Source organism: Enoplosus armatus, chromosome 11 (assembly GCF_043641665.1).
Source record: "Enoplosus armatus isolate fEnoArm2 chromosome 11, fEnoArm2.hap1, whole genome shotgun sequence".
NCBI lineage: Eukaryota > Metazoa > Chordata > Actinopteri > Centrarchiformes > Enoplosidae > Enoplosus > Enoplosus armatus.
Window position 1 is genome coordinate 3,193,375 of NC_092190.1, and position 15,136 is coordinate 3,208,510.

Consider the following 15,136-nt stretch of genomic DNA (forward strand, 5'->3'; position numbering starts at 1 on the left):
TAGAGTTCAGAAGAGTGAAAACATGTCTGGTCTTTCTTGTCAGTTATTCTTCTGCAAAAAATATTTGTTTATCTGACTTTGTAAACTCAATAATACACTTTGAATGTAAACTGAAAGCAGTGACCAGGGTGTGTTTAAAACCATAGCTAATTTAACAAGAAAATGTACAATACGCTAGATAAAATACACAACATAGCATCACATATTTTGGCTATTTAAAATTTCAAATGAAGTGATAATGAGTGATAATTAATTGTTATGTACTGTATATCAGACGTAAGAATCGTGGCCCCAGATTGTCTGACTGAGACATCCTTGTTACTAGAACAGCGTGGTGAAAAAGATTATCTGGTCTTTGTGGACGTAAGCAATTAGCAGATCCATCAGTGAATTTCTGCTCCCGCTTGGGCAGGTTTTCGTCTTTTAATTGGAGGCAAGAAACATGTTGCCAGGTTCCAGTTGCCTAGCAACCTTTTTATCTTGTCCTGATGGAGATCCTAGTATAAAGGCTCAGGGACGTTTATACAGAGGTAACAAGGCCACAAGTTATCACGGTGCTGGTCTGCTGATTTAGCTTCAGTGTAGTCAAATAGCGGATTTGTCCCCACTGCGAGGCAGTGAAATGTGTTACTTCAGTATTTCTTTGTGGCAATATTTAAAGTTATTAAAGTTAACAGACTCCTGTATTGTTGTTTGGACACACAAGGGTGAATCTGAGGACACAGTTTAACCCTCAACCTCTGCACAACAACAGTTCATAGTTATTTAAATGAGTTCCACTGTCATCCGCCATCCGCTTACAGTCTTTGCAGGCTTCCTATAAATAGGCTTAATAGGCACCTGACTTTTTTTCCAGAGCTGGTCAATGTGAGCAAACCTTCACTCGTGTACCAGCACAGCAAATAAACACCATTATGTAATTAGCAGTGAATATTTCAGCGCAGCGATGGAAACCAGACTGTTAACCTTGATGTTTTGCCAAACTTTGAGCAGAGTCATCACCATAACAGCTAAAGTAGGTGCCATCTGATGTGTGTTTTTTTTTTTTTTCTTAAACATTCAAGCACCATTAAGCTGATTAATAAAAACAGTCAAACTCATTGAATATACGGCACATATGACTATAAATAAACAGCGGTGACATAAGTGTGAAGAGGACATATGTGCGCAGGTAGAAGGTAGAGGGTTTTGGCAGGACGGTGATGTTATACAACTGCACCCCCACTGATGTCTGCGTATGCGTCTGAGACAACACACGACACGTAAGCATTACATCGCACAGAGGAAGCCAGTGACGTACGAATCTATATGTCGCCGCCGTTTGTACACTCTCTTTTGTGCCTTGTCCGGGCTGAAACACTGCTTTTCAGCCTGCTGTTAATGGGGCCCTTTGTGGTTTTCTTGTAAACAAGGTCTACATTCAGTGTTACTCACTAAAACACAATGTGTGAATCCTTGAGGTCTAACAAACCTGTTAGAATCCATTTCCTTCCTCATAAAGCCTTTGCAAAGTCGCATTTTTCTTAAAAGTTCGAATCTGTTTAGTTTAGTTTAGTTTAGTTTGTGATTGACTTTCTATTGTGAAATTAATACTTTATGAAAGAGAAGGACCTGAATACTTCGTCCATGACAGATCATCTCTGTCCATGTTCTGCTCATAGATACAGTGACACATTTGGCCATGAATTGAGTATTTTGTTATTGTTATATTAAACACACACCAATGAGCCACGCTGTTGTTTCCTCACCACGAACACACACACACACTGTAGTTTATTTGTCGTGCTACCGTAAAAACTCACGAGCACTCAAAATGCAAATTAAACTTCGTCCACAGCAACAAGAAGCCATTTATTTGTGACACATTTTGAAAGATTTACATCTTCAGAAGGAATGGACAGACTGAATGCCACACACACACACACACACACACACACACACACACACACACACAACGTTAACTAACACATTGTTGGATTTGATCTTTTCATGGGGTTTGTTGACATTATAGAACAACACGGAGCTTTATCTTTAATGTAAAGGCCCTCTGAGAGAGACTGACTGTTAAACAAAGCGACAGATCGCTGCGCCTGCGAGAGCCTCTGTGACAGATGGCTGAGTATCTGGGCGCACACGACACCTGAGCGAACCAGTCTCTGACTCACACCAATGATGTAGCCATTAGTAACCCTCAAATCTGGTTTACTAACCATACAGGGTTTGCGTTTCCTGCCATCCCATCGCAGACCTTGCTACTCGGGGTTTGGTTGCTATGGAGACGGGTGGCTGGCAAGGCCAAATCTGAAAGCTTCATCATCTGTCTTTTATCTCGCTGACTTAATTGTGGATGACATGGTGTGGGGCATGTGGTTGGCTCGGCTAAGACACTCAGAGCTGTAAATCGGAAGGTATATTATGTCATGTTTAAATATATTGCCGTGTTTTAGATGAGATTTTATTGATCCCCAGAGGCACAAATACATTTTTCTTTTACGTATATATATATATATAAATATTGGAAATAGCATTAAACATACCTAAAATTATATGTATTATCTTTATAGAAGATGAGGATTTAGTAGGTTTAGCCATTGTGCTATTGGCAGGAGCAACTGGCTGCCTGAAGGTTCATTGAGCAGTGGGCTCATTGTGGGGGCTGGCAGTGCTACACTGTGCAGATAGCATTTGTGTGAAGCCTCTGCCTCCTGTTTCAGCTTCATGTGGCTCCATTTAAGTCCATACTGTCACATTTTATAGCTCAACAGATATTTCCTGCCCTGTTTTAAATGTGTACGTCAGTACTGAAGTGGATTCAGAGGCAGATATTAGAATAATGTGCAATACTTTCTGCTGAATTAATAAATCCATTTACAAGTGATGGCAGTGGATTCGTCTGTGTGCACATGCAGGTTGGTATTTGTTCCTAAAGCGCTTTCACTTGACCTGCAGCCTGGAAAGAATCTCGTGAGAGGAATTTGAGAGAAGGAAATCACACCATGTCAGCAGCCATTAAAGATGCCACCTCATGTTGCAGAGAGGAAGCCGATCCCTCTGCAGCGCGTGTCTCCGTGCTGGAGTCTCTGTGGACGGGTGCACAGGTGTAAATGTGTATGTATGTGCGTGCACTTGAATGTGTGTGTGTGTGCGCCCTGCAAGATGATTCCTCGTGTTAATGGCCAGTTCCTAATGTGAACCGCAATCCCTGACTTTGCCATTAGCCAGGAGGGTGTAGACTATCCTGAGCCTCTTCTGATGGACATATAAGTCGCTGGCTGCTTCTTTCACCTGATAGGCGGACGACTAACATGAAGGGGTTAATGCTGTTCACCGCAGACATCACTGCAGCCCTCTTAAATCCAAGTGCAGATAGGATTACAGTAGGCCAAGAAAGCACCTTGTTGAAAAAACAAAGTCATCACAAGGTCCATTTAGTTGCCATTTGGCCAAGTATCGGCGTTCAGACGCAGCTGCTAAAGACAGGATGCAGCAGATTCTGAGAGTCGCAATAAGGGAGAGCTAAAGATAAAATGATCATCCAGCTGTAACAAGTCGATAGATTTGCACTGAAAATGAATACACATCTATGCCAGAAACCAACAGCCCAAATAGAGACAATTATGTAAATTGTGCTCAAAATGAAATTCTCCCTAAAGCTACTGATTCGGTAAGCAGCTAGAGACAGCCTGCGTCTTTCTCGCTGCGCGTCTGAACTCACTGAGAGACACTTGATCGATTCAGGAGGAGGATATGACGTCTCACCTGGTTCATCGTTGTACATTAGACAAGGTGCTTTAAGCCCTTTCCAGACACGTAATACGTAACATTGTTCGCTTCATCTCTGAGACTTTTACGTTAATGTTCCTTAATGCTCTGTTCAGGCATGACGGGACGTTTACAGAAAGAGCTGCGTGCTAAGGGAGATATTTGGCTTTTTGTTCTTTCACTGGCTGCATCATTGATGGATATTGAAACTTATTTTTCTCTTGAGCTCCTCATTAATAACCGCTGTGAGTGTGAAGGACGCTCGCCTGCACCTCTCGCAGTGAATCCACTGATACGTTCCCGCATCAATGTCATCCTTTAACGTTATTAGAGGCGAATTCTGCTGTCTGTTTTTATAAAGTCCAACAAGCATCGAATGACAGGGGGTTAAGTTGGGACTCACATGCTGTATCTAAAGCAATTTGCTGGATATTGTTTTTTTTCATCCTGCAGTTGAAATGAATGAAAACTATAGGGAGAGACTGTTGGTCAGACTATTACAGGGTTTTTTTTAATCTCTGCTGGGGAAAAATGGATTTTTATAGACTTACCTATATGACAAGAATCTCCTCAACAACTTAAAACGTCCTGGTTTGTTAAAACTGATTCTGTGCATAATAGATGACGATTGAGATAATTCATTTATTACAGTGATCTTAGAAGGTCTAATCTGTCTCTGCAACTTCTACGATAATCTGACGGCGGAACAGGTCCAAGGACCTAGAAAGATCGTCGTGACTTTTATCTGAAAGTGACTCAGGTGCTCATTCAGACTTCAGAGACCAACATGTTAAATTGCCATCAGGTTAAGGTAAAGTCTGATAGGGGAGTCATTGAGCACTGAACTCAGATCTCTGCAATGGTTGCTCGAGCGTTTGGCTACTTGATATCAGAGTTTTTCATGTTGTTGTTAAAAGTAAGAAGACTGTAAAGGTGTTACAGATACTCCCTGACATTACTGCCAGTGTATAACTCTTTATGGGCTGTAAGTGTACTGAGACAACATTAAATGTAATGCTGTCCTGAAAAGAGTGTGTTAGAGCTGAGGCCACGAGGAAGAGAAAGTGTGCATATAAAATGATGTGGGAGAGTGTGAGAGAGAGAGAGAGATGGAGTGGCGCTGGCACAGACTGAAGGTCAGGGGAAGTATCAGTGACAGGAAGTAAGCGGCTGCCAGGTTCAGGCCAGGTTACCACGGTAATGAATGACCGTGCTGAGTGACACCTGGCTGGTCTTAAAGACAGGAGGAACGAAGCTTTAAAACACACACGCAGTCGAACACACAAGCACATTCACACACACACACACACACACACACACACACCTGGACGGTCTTTAAAGCCCCCGAAAAACTTGGCTTCAAGTTTATTAAGAGTTTAACCCTCAAAAACTCTGTTAATCAGCTTCATTTCAAATGTTGCTCAATCCTGATTGGTGCACAGAAGTACATGACATCATCTATATTTCAAACTAAGCCCCGCCCACCGGTGAGTGGCGCTCAGAGAAAGAAAAGAAATACAGAAATCTCTCATGTGAAATACCCAAAGCTGTTCTGACTTTGGTAGAAAATAGTGTGCTCACGCAGGCTCTCATCCCCCAGACTCAGCGGCTGCTTGAGAAAACATGTTTTCTTGTAAACAAGCAATTGGGGTGCCCCCGCCTCTTAGGGGTCCCCCAGTTTGAAACCTGCATTGTTTACATCCTTGTTTGCTAGCTTGCAGTCTTTGCTGGCATATTGCTGTATTTTGTTGGCACATTACGGCCACCAGCTGTTGATCAGTGGAATGTCGTGAATCCTTCGGCAGCAGTGAGCATCGCGATTCCCAGGATGGAAAACAAAACAGGGACCCACTGTTAAAAACATTGCTGTACCTGTATTGGTGGTGGTTAGTTTCAAATAACCGTACTGTACTTCATGCCTCTGAATGAATAATTTCACTCTCCTCCACCATGTTTTTGCCCAAATCATGTTACCTTGTGACCCGAATATCTAGCAGAGATGCTAAGGGATAGCTGCCGCAGTAGAAACGGTATTGCCAACGTCATACCGTCATACTGCACAACTCTCGCCCCAGTTACCTACTGTTTTGAGATAGACAAACAGCAACAAGGAGTAGAAAAATATTTTACCAAAGTAAAGCTACTGTTCATTTACGATTTTCAGATTTTTAAAAATACCTTACTTGCACTTTTTACTGAAAAACAAAACAACTCAAAGCCCATTTGCCACAAGTCAACATAATGAAATACCAGGTCAAAATTTTTATCTTGGTAGTTAAGTCAAATTTATGAGACAGTTAGTGAAGTGTTTCTCATAAATATGTAAATAAATATCTCTATAATTTTGACTTACCATATTAGTATTTCTTGTATATTTTGGCAGAAATGGGCTTCCATAATAACAGGAGAAGGATTGTGGGTTCTTTGGTTCAGGAAAGTCCCCCGTCTGTTCAGTAAGTGGTCATAGACGGTGTGTGTTTAACTTGCTCTGTATCCCGCATGCTAACCTGAGCTTCCCAGTATAAAGACTCATGAGGATACAAGAGATTTGAGGCTGACTATGACATTTCTCCCTGACATTAAGCTAACCAGGCCCCTCTCCAGAGGCCAGTCAGACACAATTGGGGTGAACTGACAACCTATGTCTCCGCCGGGTGCTGTGGGTCCCATTGAGGTGACATTTTCCAGCCAGTGTTTTTGTTGTTGTCGGTTTTTTTTTTGTTGTTTGTCTCTTTTCCCTCCTACTTTTCACATCAACCGCCCAATAGCACCTCCTCTCGCCCCGACGCACCATGTGCAAAACTTCAAACGGCAAGATCAAAACAACCTTCATCACACAGGCAACTATAGGCGACGGCAAATGTCACATATTGTTACAGCCGGATTTTCAGGGGGGACAGAATGCATGAAAGTGGTCAGTGATTGCCTGCAGCAGGAGACTGAGAGCAGCTTTAGTGACATGAAACGGCCCGCCATGTTTTGGAAAGCTTTACCGCCACTTTGTGTCATTTTCTGGCCCTGATTCGCGCGCTGAGCTGGACTCACTGCCCACACTGTACCAAAATCAGTAAAAACACAACTCCCTGGTTTGTTCAGACCTGAAAAAAGCCTCTGTCACACATACTTACGGGTAAATTACTGGGATAACCTGTCAGTGATGAGTAACCTCGCTATGAGAATCCGCTTTTTATTTTGAGCTCTGCGGGCAAAGTTAGCCTCACGTGTCTTTGGATCGTTGCAGAAAAGCGGTTCACCTGTGATGCCTCCTCACTGCCCCGGTTCTAGTATCAGATTCTCGGGCCAGTTAAAGCAGCAGATGCAGCCCTATTTTAAGATCTGATATTTGCTGGTGCTGTGAGAGGCATCGCCGTAGCGTCTGGTTGAGGAGGTGCGCTGCGGCAGGCCGGTAGCACCAGTGGACAGTTTTTAGGGTGACAAGTGAGGATGTGTGTGATTATATAACCCGTCCACCTGTCTTGTCACAACCTTCCGTTCTCCTTGTTGCAGAGCGCTGGAACACCTGCGCGGGCAGGCAGAGTGCCAAGGCTGTCACCACAGATGCGTTCGCCTGTCAGAGCTGCACGATGCGAGGCTTTGGTGTAAATGTGCACTTCTTGTCGTAGGCCAGATCACAGAAAGAGTGTATAACAGATAGATGGTGCGACTCAGGTGCTGTAGTTTTTGCCATGAAATGAAATAATGCACGGGTTAAACGACGAGCCAGGTTGGTAATATTAGCATACCGTGTGAAGTTTAAACATGTTTTTATATTCATTGATATTTAGTTTTAGGATTTGTACCACTTTCACGATCCACATTGTTTCTTTCCTTCATTATGAGATAAAAAAAAATCCCAAATATTAGTGGTTTATAACAGTTTGAGCATCAGTGGAGTTGTTATATCTCCAGCTTTATGGTGACAGTGATAATTGTGTATCAAAGTATTGTAGGGCTGCAACTAACGGTTGTTTTCATTATCGATTAATCTGCCGATTATTTTCATGATTAAACATGGTTTAGTCTGTAAAATGTACGAAAACAAAAATTACAAAGAAACACTCATCACGGTTTCCCAGAGCCCAAAGTGGCGTCTTCACGTTGCTTTTTTTTTTCCAACCAACAGTCCAAAACCCAAAGACTCTGCATTCACTGTCAGCAATGACAAAGAAAAGCAGCAAATCCTCACATTTAAGGAGACATTTTGATTTGAAAAAAAAGGACTCTAACGATTAATCGATTCATTTTCTTTTTAATCAGTTAACCGACTAATGGTTGCAGCTTTGCTATACTGACATAGCTTTACCAAAAATAAGTTAATCAGGAGAGGATTAGTGAATATCTAAATTCCCGGTCCAGGCGAGAGAGACCACTTTTACTGATTTGGGAACCTAAACCTGGTGTCTAAGTGTGCAGTTTGAACCTCAGGCCCCGACTTATTCATATCATGAAATTATAAAGCTTCCAATTTCTCTAAAGTGACATGGTGACCATTTATCTCGGCGCTCGTCTGAGTGTTGCCGCTGAATAAGGAGAGAATTACAAAATCATACCTTTAGTGGATGAGCCACTGATATTCTGTGTGGTGTGAGAGGCAAATCCAATTCAGTCACAAAATTCAGTCGTGTTACGTCTCTCGACTGAGGCACAATTAGTTTAATTAAATAAACCGTTAGTTTGAATTAGTTCGTTTTGTAATAAATTTAGATTTGGCACAGTGAATAGATTTAGAAGAATAGATTTTTTTTTTGTATAACCTGTTATATTAGTTTTTCCGTGTATTTCTTAATCACGTCGTATTGACTTGACAAGGTCTTAATGTCTTTATTGTGTTTACGCATTGAGGTAGAAGTAAGTCGGGTTGCGTCATGCGTCTTGTCTCTGTTAAGCACTTGAAGCAGAAGCAGATGATGTTATTACACAATGACAGAGTAAAAGGGTGAGTCTTTAACTCAGCCCACATACGTTAACGTCGTTACTGACTCCACCGTCAGAGTGACACTTTCCATCCGCCAAGGCTCTGCTGCTGTGTGCCATCTCCACCACATGAGCCGCATGCCGGAATTACATCCGCGTTAGCTATATTACTTCCTCTGACATATAGTTGATATAATCTCTGAGCCCATGCATCTTCGACTTATCTTATATGTACAGCGGCTGTTTATCTGTGAAAGGCAGATCCCATCCTCAGGCCTCAGCGGGGGGAAGAAGCGGCTCTGGTCAAACTCAACCTGCGGCCATATTAAAGCTGCTCGGTGTCATTGATCACATCCACTCAAAGCTCACGTGTCCAGAGCTCTGCTGTATGTATGTATGTATGTGTGTATGTTTTATGTTATGTGAAGCGTTCTGCGGGATGTTCATGATATTCTCGTGCTGCTGTAGGCTTTATGTTAATATTTACTTCAGACTTGAGCCATGTTGGAGGTATTGCAGACATGTTTACACGTTTACGTAACGAGGTCCACGTCTGAAAGGGGCTTTACATCTAAATACTCTGCGTTTATTTGACTCGTGCAGTTTAGTATTGTGACAGCAAGTTGACCGCTTTAAAGAGTAAAAACTCTGAAAAGTGATAATGGTAATAATGAAATGCCTGCGTGGTTTAAGAACATCCATAATGTTGTTGTGACAGTGTGATCCCCTGATGGTGTTTCTGTTTGTGTGTAAGTGAGGTCATATGGAGGCTGCTCTTGTGACTGATCAGGGTTACATTCACCTCTGCCCCAGAGGTCAGGGGTTAAATACATGGGGGGGGGGGCCCTGTTTGGATCAACTTGTGACCTTTTGGTTCAATGCTGCGTTGTGTCATAAGGTAGAGCTCTATTCTACTCATTTCACGCTGTCATCCTACTTTAGACTGAATTACTGCAGTCCGTTTTAGTGGGAATGTGGCAGAGGCCAAATAGCTGCACCGACCTACGCTATCGCCACAACGGCAATTACAATACAAGGAAAATTGATTCTTTGGGTCTTATTGGTAGTTATGCCAAAATACTGTTCAGTTAGCTAAACATTGTGCACTTGTATGCCACTGTCAGTTTGAGATTGTGGAAAAATCCAGTGCCATGCATAAATATGGTACGAAGAAGGGTTGCAAATAACAATTTTTTTCATTGCTGATTATTTTACTGATCGATAGAGTCATTGTTTTGTCTGTAAAATGCTAAAAATACACATTAGAGTTTTCCAGGGCTCGAGGTGACGCCTTTTAATGTCTTGTTTTGTCCAACCGACAGTTGATTTTACTAAGTTTACTATCACATACTACATTGGAGAAGCTGGAACCGAAAAGATAAATCAATTGTGAAAATAGTTGTTGATTTAAGCTTTTAGCTAACCATTTCAGCTCCAGGACAATGGTAAGTCAGCCTGCAGATTGAACAGAGAAAAGAAACTCTGGGACATTAGGATTCTAACATTTGATAATTACCTTTCTTACACCTCCAAAATATCTGCTTTTCATCCCTTTGCTTCATAAGGCTTTGTTGTAGAGTCGTGTGTCCAATAGAGAACTGAAGTCCGCATTAACTACGCTGACGGTGGAGTACATTTGCCAAAACTACAACCGTAAAGGGGTGGATGTAGTCCATAATCGGACCACTCGCAGAAATCAAGACTGTCTTGGACGTGGGCGTATAAATTGGCTTTGAGACAAACATCATTTTCCTTGTATTCATACAGCAAATATGTCGTGTTTTTGATGCATGTTTGAAAAGTGAGGGGTGGACGAACATGAAGTGTAGCATCTGACCTATGGCAAGCTGTGATAATGTGTAGGTTTTGCTGCTGCCCTGCGGCTAATGTTGTCTCTTCTGCTCTCTCCTGCAGGACGCCTCCATCGCCCATCGCTTTCATCTGATGCGGGAAAAGCACCCTGAGAAGTTCAACAGCAGGTGAGAGGAGAGGATATTTTGAAAACAGCTACAAGGAGTAAAACGCACTGGCACTGAGCAGTCGATGAGGCGGACAGCAGCAAAGCGTTTTGCTAGTCAGAGAGACTGTTTCCTGTTCCACCGTCTTAACACCATCAGCTAACAAAGCAATCTCATAACCAGCTAGTGACCTCGCACTTTAATCTGGAAACCCAATATCACACTGAGCTGCTGTCGTCGGCAATCAATAACAGGACAAAACCCGCCTGCGTAGTGTGATCAATACATCGGCAGCGGTAGAACTGAACTGAGCCATGACATGGGAGTATGTGAAGTCCATCTGGGCCGGAGCCATGGTCCCCATAGTCCTGCCACAAATGTTTTGAATGCCAGTTATTCGTTGCCCGTTACATTTTTTTGTTTGTTGCCTCCGGTGAAGTTCTCAACTAATTACAAAAAAGGCAAATGAGGAGCTAATTGTGTGGAAACAACGCTGCCACATTGCAGGAGAGCTGAGCGAAGGCGGACGCAGACAGTGGTGACGTTAATGGAGGTTCGCGTCGCTCTAAAAGCAGAGAGGGTGTCTTCAAACGGGAGGCCACATAGACAAGTGTATAGCCGTCTAATTAATTGCTATGTAACAGTCTGAATAGAGAGGGAGAGAGGTCACAGCAGAGAGAATAACAGCGATCCAGAGTCAGATGAGAGGAAATATCTCAGCGATGATGATGCGTCGCCCTTAGCAGCACAAGTTCATAAAGTTGAATTAAACCCCGTCACATACGAAGATGAGACCTTGAGAGACCTGTAACATGGCCTTCGTCTGTTATAAGTTTGAAGTCTGACGCAGAATGCATTATGCAGCTGTTTTCATTGGTTGAGTACTCCGCGTCGTGAATAAACTGACCTTGTACAAACTGTGAAGTGCCACTCCAACTGTGCTGCTCCTGTCATATTGAAAACTACTCGCAACGCTGTATCAGCACCACATGTTCTCGCTGCAGATATCCCAAACATGAAAATTCATATAAAGAGTATGAGTAGTGATATTTGATATTCCTCTTATTGTCAACAAATCACATTAAAAGAACCAACAACAAATTGATCCTATTAAGTATTGTCTGTGCATTCAAAGGTGTGTTCAGGCCAAACGCGAAGCGAATTTCCGCCTTGTGTTACTCAACGCTAGTGCAAACTTATAGCAACCGATAGCTTGAATCAAGTAAAAGGTACATCTTTTCAGAACATACTATGTCCTCCTATGGTTTCGCCCCCCTCCCACCTTTGGTCGGTCTCAGTCCAGTAATCTCTGGAGAATCTCAACGCTGATACGCTTTCGCGACACATCGTCATGCTAATTTTTCAGGTCAAAATATTTCAACTTGTGCAGACGCAAATTTGCATTGACTTCATGGTTGCCATGTTCGCCATCTTAGTTTAGCGTGTTAGCATGCTAACATTTGCTAATTAGCACTAAGCACAGAGTACAGTTGAGGCTGATGAGCATCATTCGTTTTCCAGGACTCAAAGCAAAGTGTTGGACAAATTTGCATGTTGACTTGATGAAAAGTGACGGGTTAGATTTCATGGCAACCACAAATATCAACCTGCTGGTGGCGCTAGGAACCAGGGGAATACCAAAGTCATTAGGATTCATCCTCTGGGCTCCATGAATGTCCATTCAAAAGCTGTTGTTGTATTTCTGACAGACTGACTGACTGACAAAAGTCATGCAGCTAGCACGGCTGAAAACTATTAAAACACGTTCAGTCAATCCTTCCTGACCACTTTTTAAAAATGTGTGTGTCTGTTGAGAGACAAACAAACAATTGGTCTTTTCACCGAATGTGTTGACGACAGGAGAAATAAAGAACATCGTCTGACTCGTCCTGAGAATATAAACATGAACCACCTTCAGCCCCAACACAAATACCATCCAACACGGCTTTTGATGTCTCCCTGCTTTCATTTCCAGCAGCCTTTGCTGTGGCCACACTTCTCTCTGACGACTCATTCAGACGCTCAGCAGAGAACAAACAGCAGCAGAATGCACTCTGTAGACAGACACGGCGGCCCTGAGGTGAATCACTGTTGATGAGTAAATGATGCCGTTTGGCTCACTTCTGTGGCCGGCCTGTTGTCTTTTGCTGTAGCCCGAGGCTGAGGTGTGCGTGTGTGTGTGTGTGTGTGTGTGTTAACAAACAGTTGATGTGTTTGTGAATGGGATGATGTTCTCAAGGGTCTCAAAGCGAACCTCCATGCAAAGCGTTGGCCGAGCGATGCGTGCAGACTTGCGCCAATCATTTGCTTAAAAGCCATTCTGTGTAAACTCCACTGTGTGCGTTTGTATACACACGAGCGCAGATCATTGAGGGTGTGGCTGAACAGTGAAAGTGGCCAAAAAACGAACCCCCTCGCCTCGGTCACAATGTGTACTTTCACTTTGTCGGACTGCTCGGTAAAGTATAAAAGCTTGTTTTGAATTTCCCCCGATTCTCTTGGGAACTGGGTCTCCGCATGTTCAGCTGGTGTTTCGTGTTGTTTGCACGTCGACAACAGCATGTATGCTGCTTCTTCCCTCCACCGTTAATTAGTCTACATACTGTAGAAAAACAAAGGGAGATGGATTGTTTACTCTTTGAAATTCAATAATTAATGCTAAACGTTTCCATCCCGAGTCCCGTATCTGTTTCCAGCATCGCAGACAGAAGGGAATGGAAGAGAGGGTGATAAAAGATAAAAAGGAGGCTACCTCTGTTCTCCGGGGGCACCCGCTTTGATCCATTAAACAACCAGCCAGAGTTGAAAGATGTAAAGCATTCATGTGGAGGAGCAGGACGTAATTCAGAACACGTAAACTCAGGGGTTAAACACAGTAACCTATATCGCTCCTCCTCTTCTACACGACGAGCTTCCCTTGTTGCTTCTTTGACGCTTCAAACTGTCTCTCTTCTACCGACTGGTCGCCGCTTCGCTGCGTGAGCCACTCATGGCTCCGATCCAGCTGTAGCTCCAAGCGAGAGTGTTCACAAAACATGAACTGCGCTCACCCGCAGTCAAAATAATAGCAACAGTCTAATGTACACTGTTTACAGTAAGCCAACACTGGAGGTTGTTGTTCCTCTGTGAGTTTTCTTCTTCAGTACTTCCACAGACTAACAGACGGCTGATGGACAACTTCAACTGTTCTGTTGTTGTCTGACTGATGTTTTGGCAGCGTAAATATCCGTCCTTTTTTTTCTTTTTACAGCTCTTTGAATTGAAAGGACTCAGTGTGGAGAACGAGCTGTTTTGTCTCTACGGGTGAGCAGATGATAAATCACCTTTGACCCGGTGAGAAATGCCCATAGCCACATGTAGCACTTAGATCAGGGCTTTATTGTCCTCCCTGCCAATCACAATCCCACATTGTCTCTGCATGTGTGTGTGTGTGTGTCTCTCTCTCTCACACACACACACACACACACTTGCAGCACGCACCATCCCCCGCTCGTCTACTAGCACATACGGCCCCCATCCTCCCCCCACAGTGTCACCCTCTCATCCCCGGGCCTGTTGGGACAGAGGGGATGTGTGACTCCTGACACCTCAACCCACCAGCATCTAATGGTCACAGTAGCCAGACCTCCAGGAGCCCAAAGCCCAGGTGCTAATGACTTCTCACACTGGGGACAATGCTGTCTTTCTGTGTGTGTGTGTGTGTGTGTGTGTGTGTGTGTCTGTCTGTCATCCCAAGTGGGGGAGTTTGAAGAAGAGTTTGATTTGGAAGAAATAAGAGATCATTTTAGAAATGCATACTTTTCTCCAGGTTTTTGTGCTCAAATCTACACTCATGCGGACTAGGAGACGTTTTATATAAAGTCATATGGTATATCGATATATTCTCATTTAAGAGTACAAAGAAATTGATTTTCTTTGGCATATATTGTTAAATATGTGCACAATATGACCGGGGGTGGGATCTAAAAGGGTTAAAGAGGCATGTTTCATTTCATCTCGACTTTAAGGAACGCTCTTCAAGTTATGGATGGAAGTGTTTTAGTGTAACACAAAGTTTTATTTTGACAGCCCAACTAATAACTCGGCATGGGCAATATATTAGTTGGTGTTACCTTATTACAAATGTCTGTGTCGGCCTAAATGTCGGCCAACAAGTTACGAGAAACTTTTGTAAATTATGTTCCATAGTCTTTTTCAAATTTCCCAAGTTACTTTGAACTGTTAGCAGCACTACTTTGATTTATTCTTTTTAATTCAAATGTATATCAGTCGTACGTAAAATGAACTGGGTAAACAAAAATGACCACGCTATTATGTATCACTCGTGAAAATTGAAATGTAGTGTGTGGCAGAGATGTTTCCTGGTGGCTCAAAGGGAAAACCTTCCCACCCTCGCTCTGCTTCCTATTAGACATACGAGCATGTGAACAAAATGTTTCACGGAATGAAAATATTGTTTCAGGAGTCGTAGTAGTGACAATACAATAATAGTAATGGCGTTG

The 15,136-nt window shown here is 42.9% G+C and overlaps 1 protein-coding gene across 4 annotated transcripts in view; it reads left to right on the forward strand.

The window, feature by feature from the left end:
• LOC139291942 (diacylglycerol kinase beta) overlaps positions 1–15,136 on the forward strand; it is a 76,591-nt gene that overhangs the window by 33,497 nt on the left and 27,958 nt on the right. For all 4 annotated transcript variants that reach the window (XM_070914011.1, XM_070914009.1, XM_070914012.1 and 1 more), the window contains one exon: positions 10,591–10,655. In XM_070914011.1, coding sequence (XP_070770112.1) covers positions 10,591–10,655 — 65 coding nt within the window. The remainder of the gene's footprint in view (positions 1–10,590; positions 10,656–15,136) is intronic.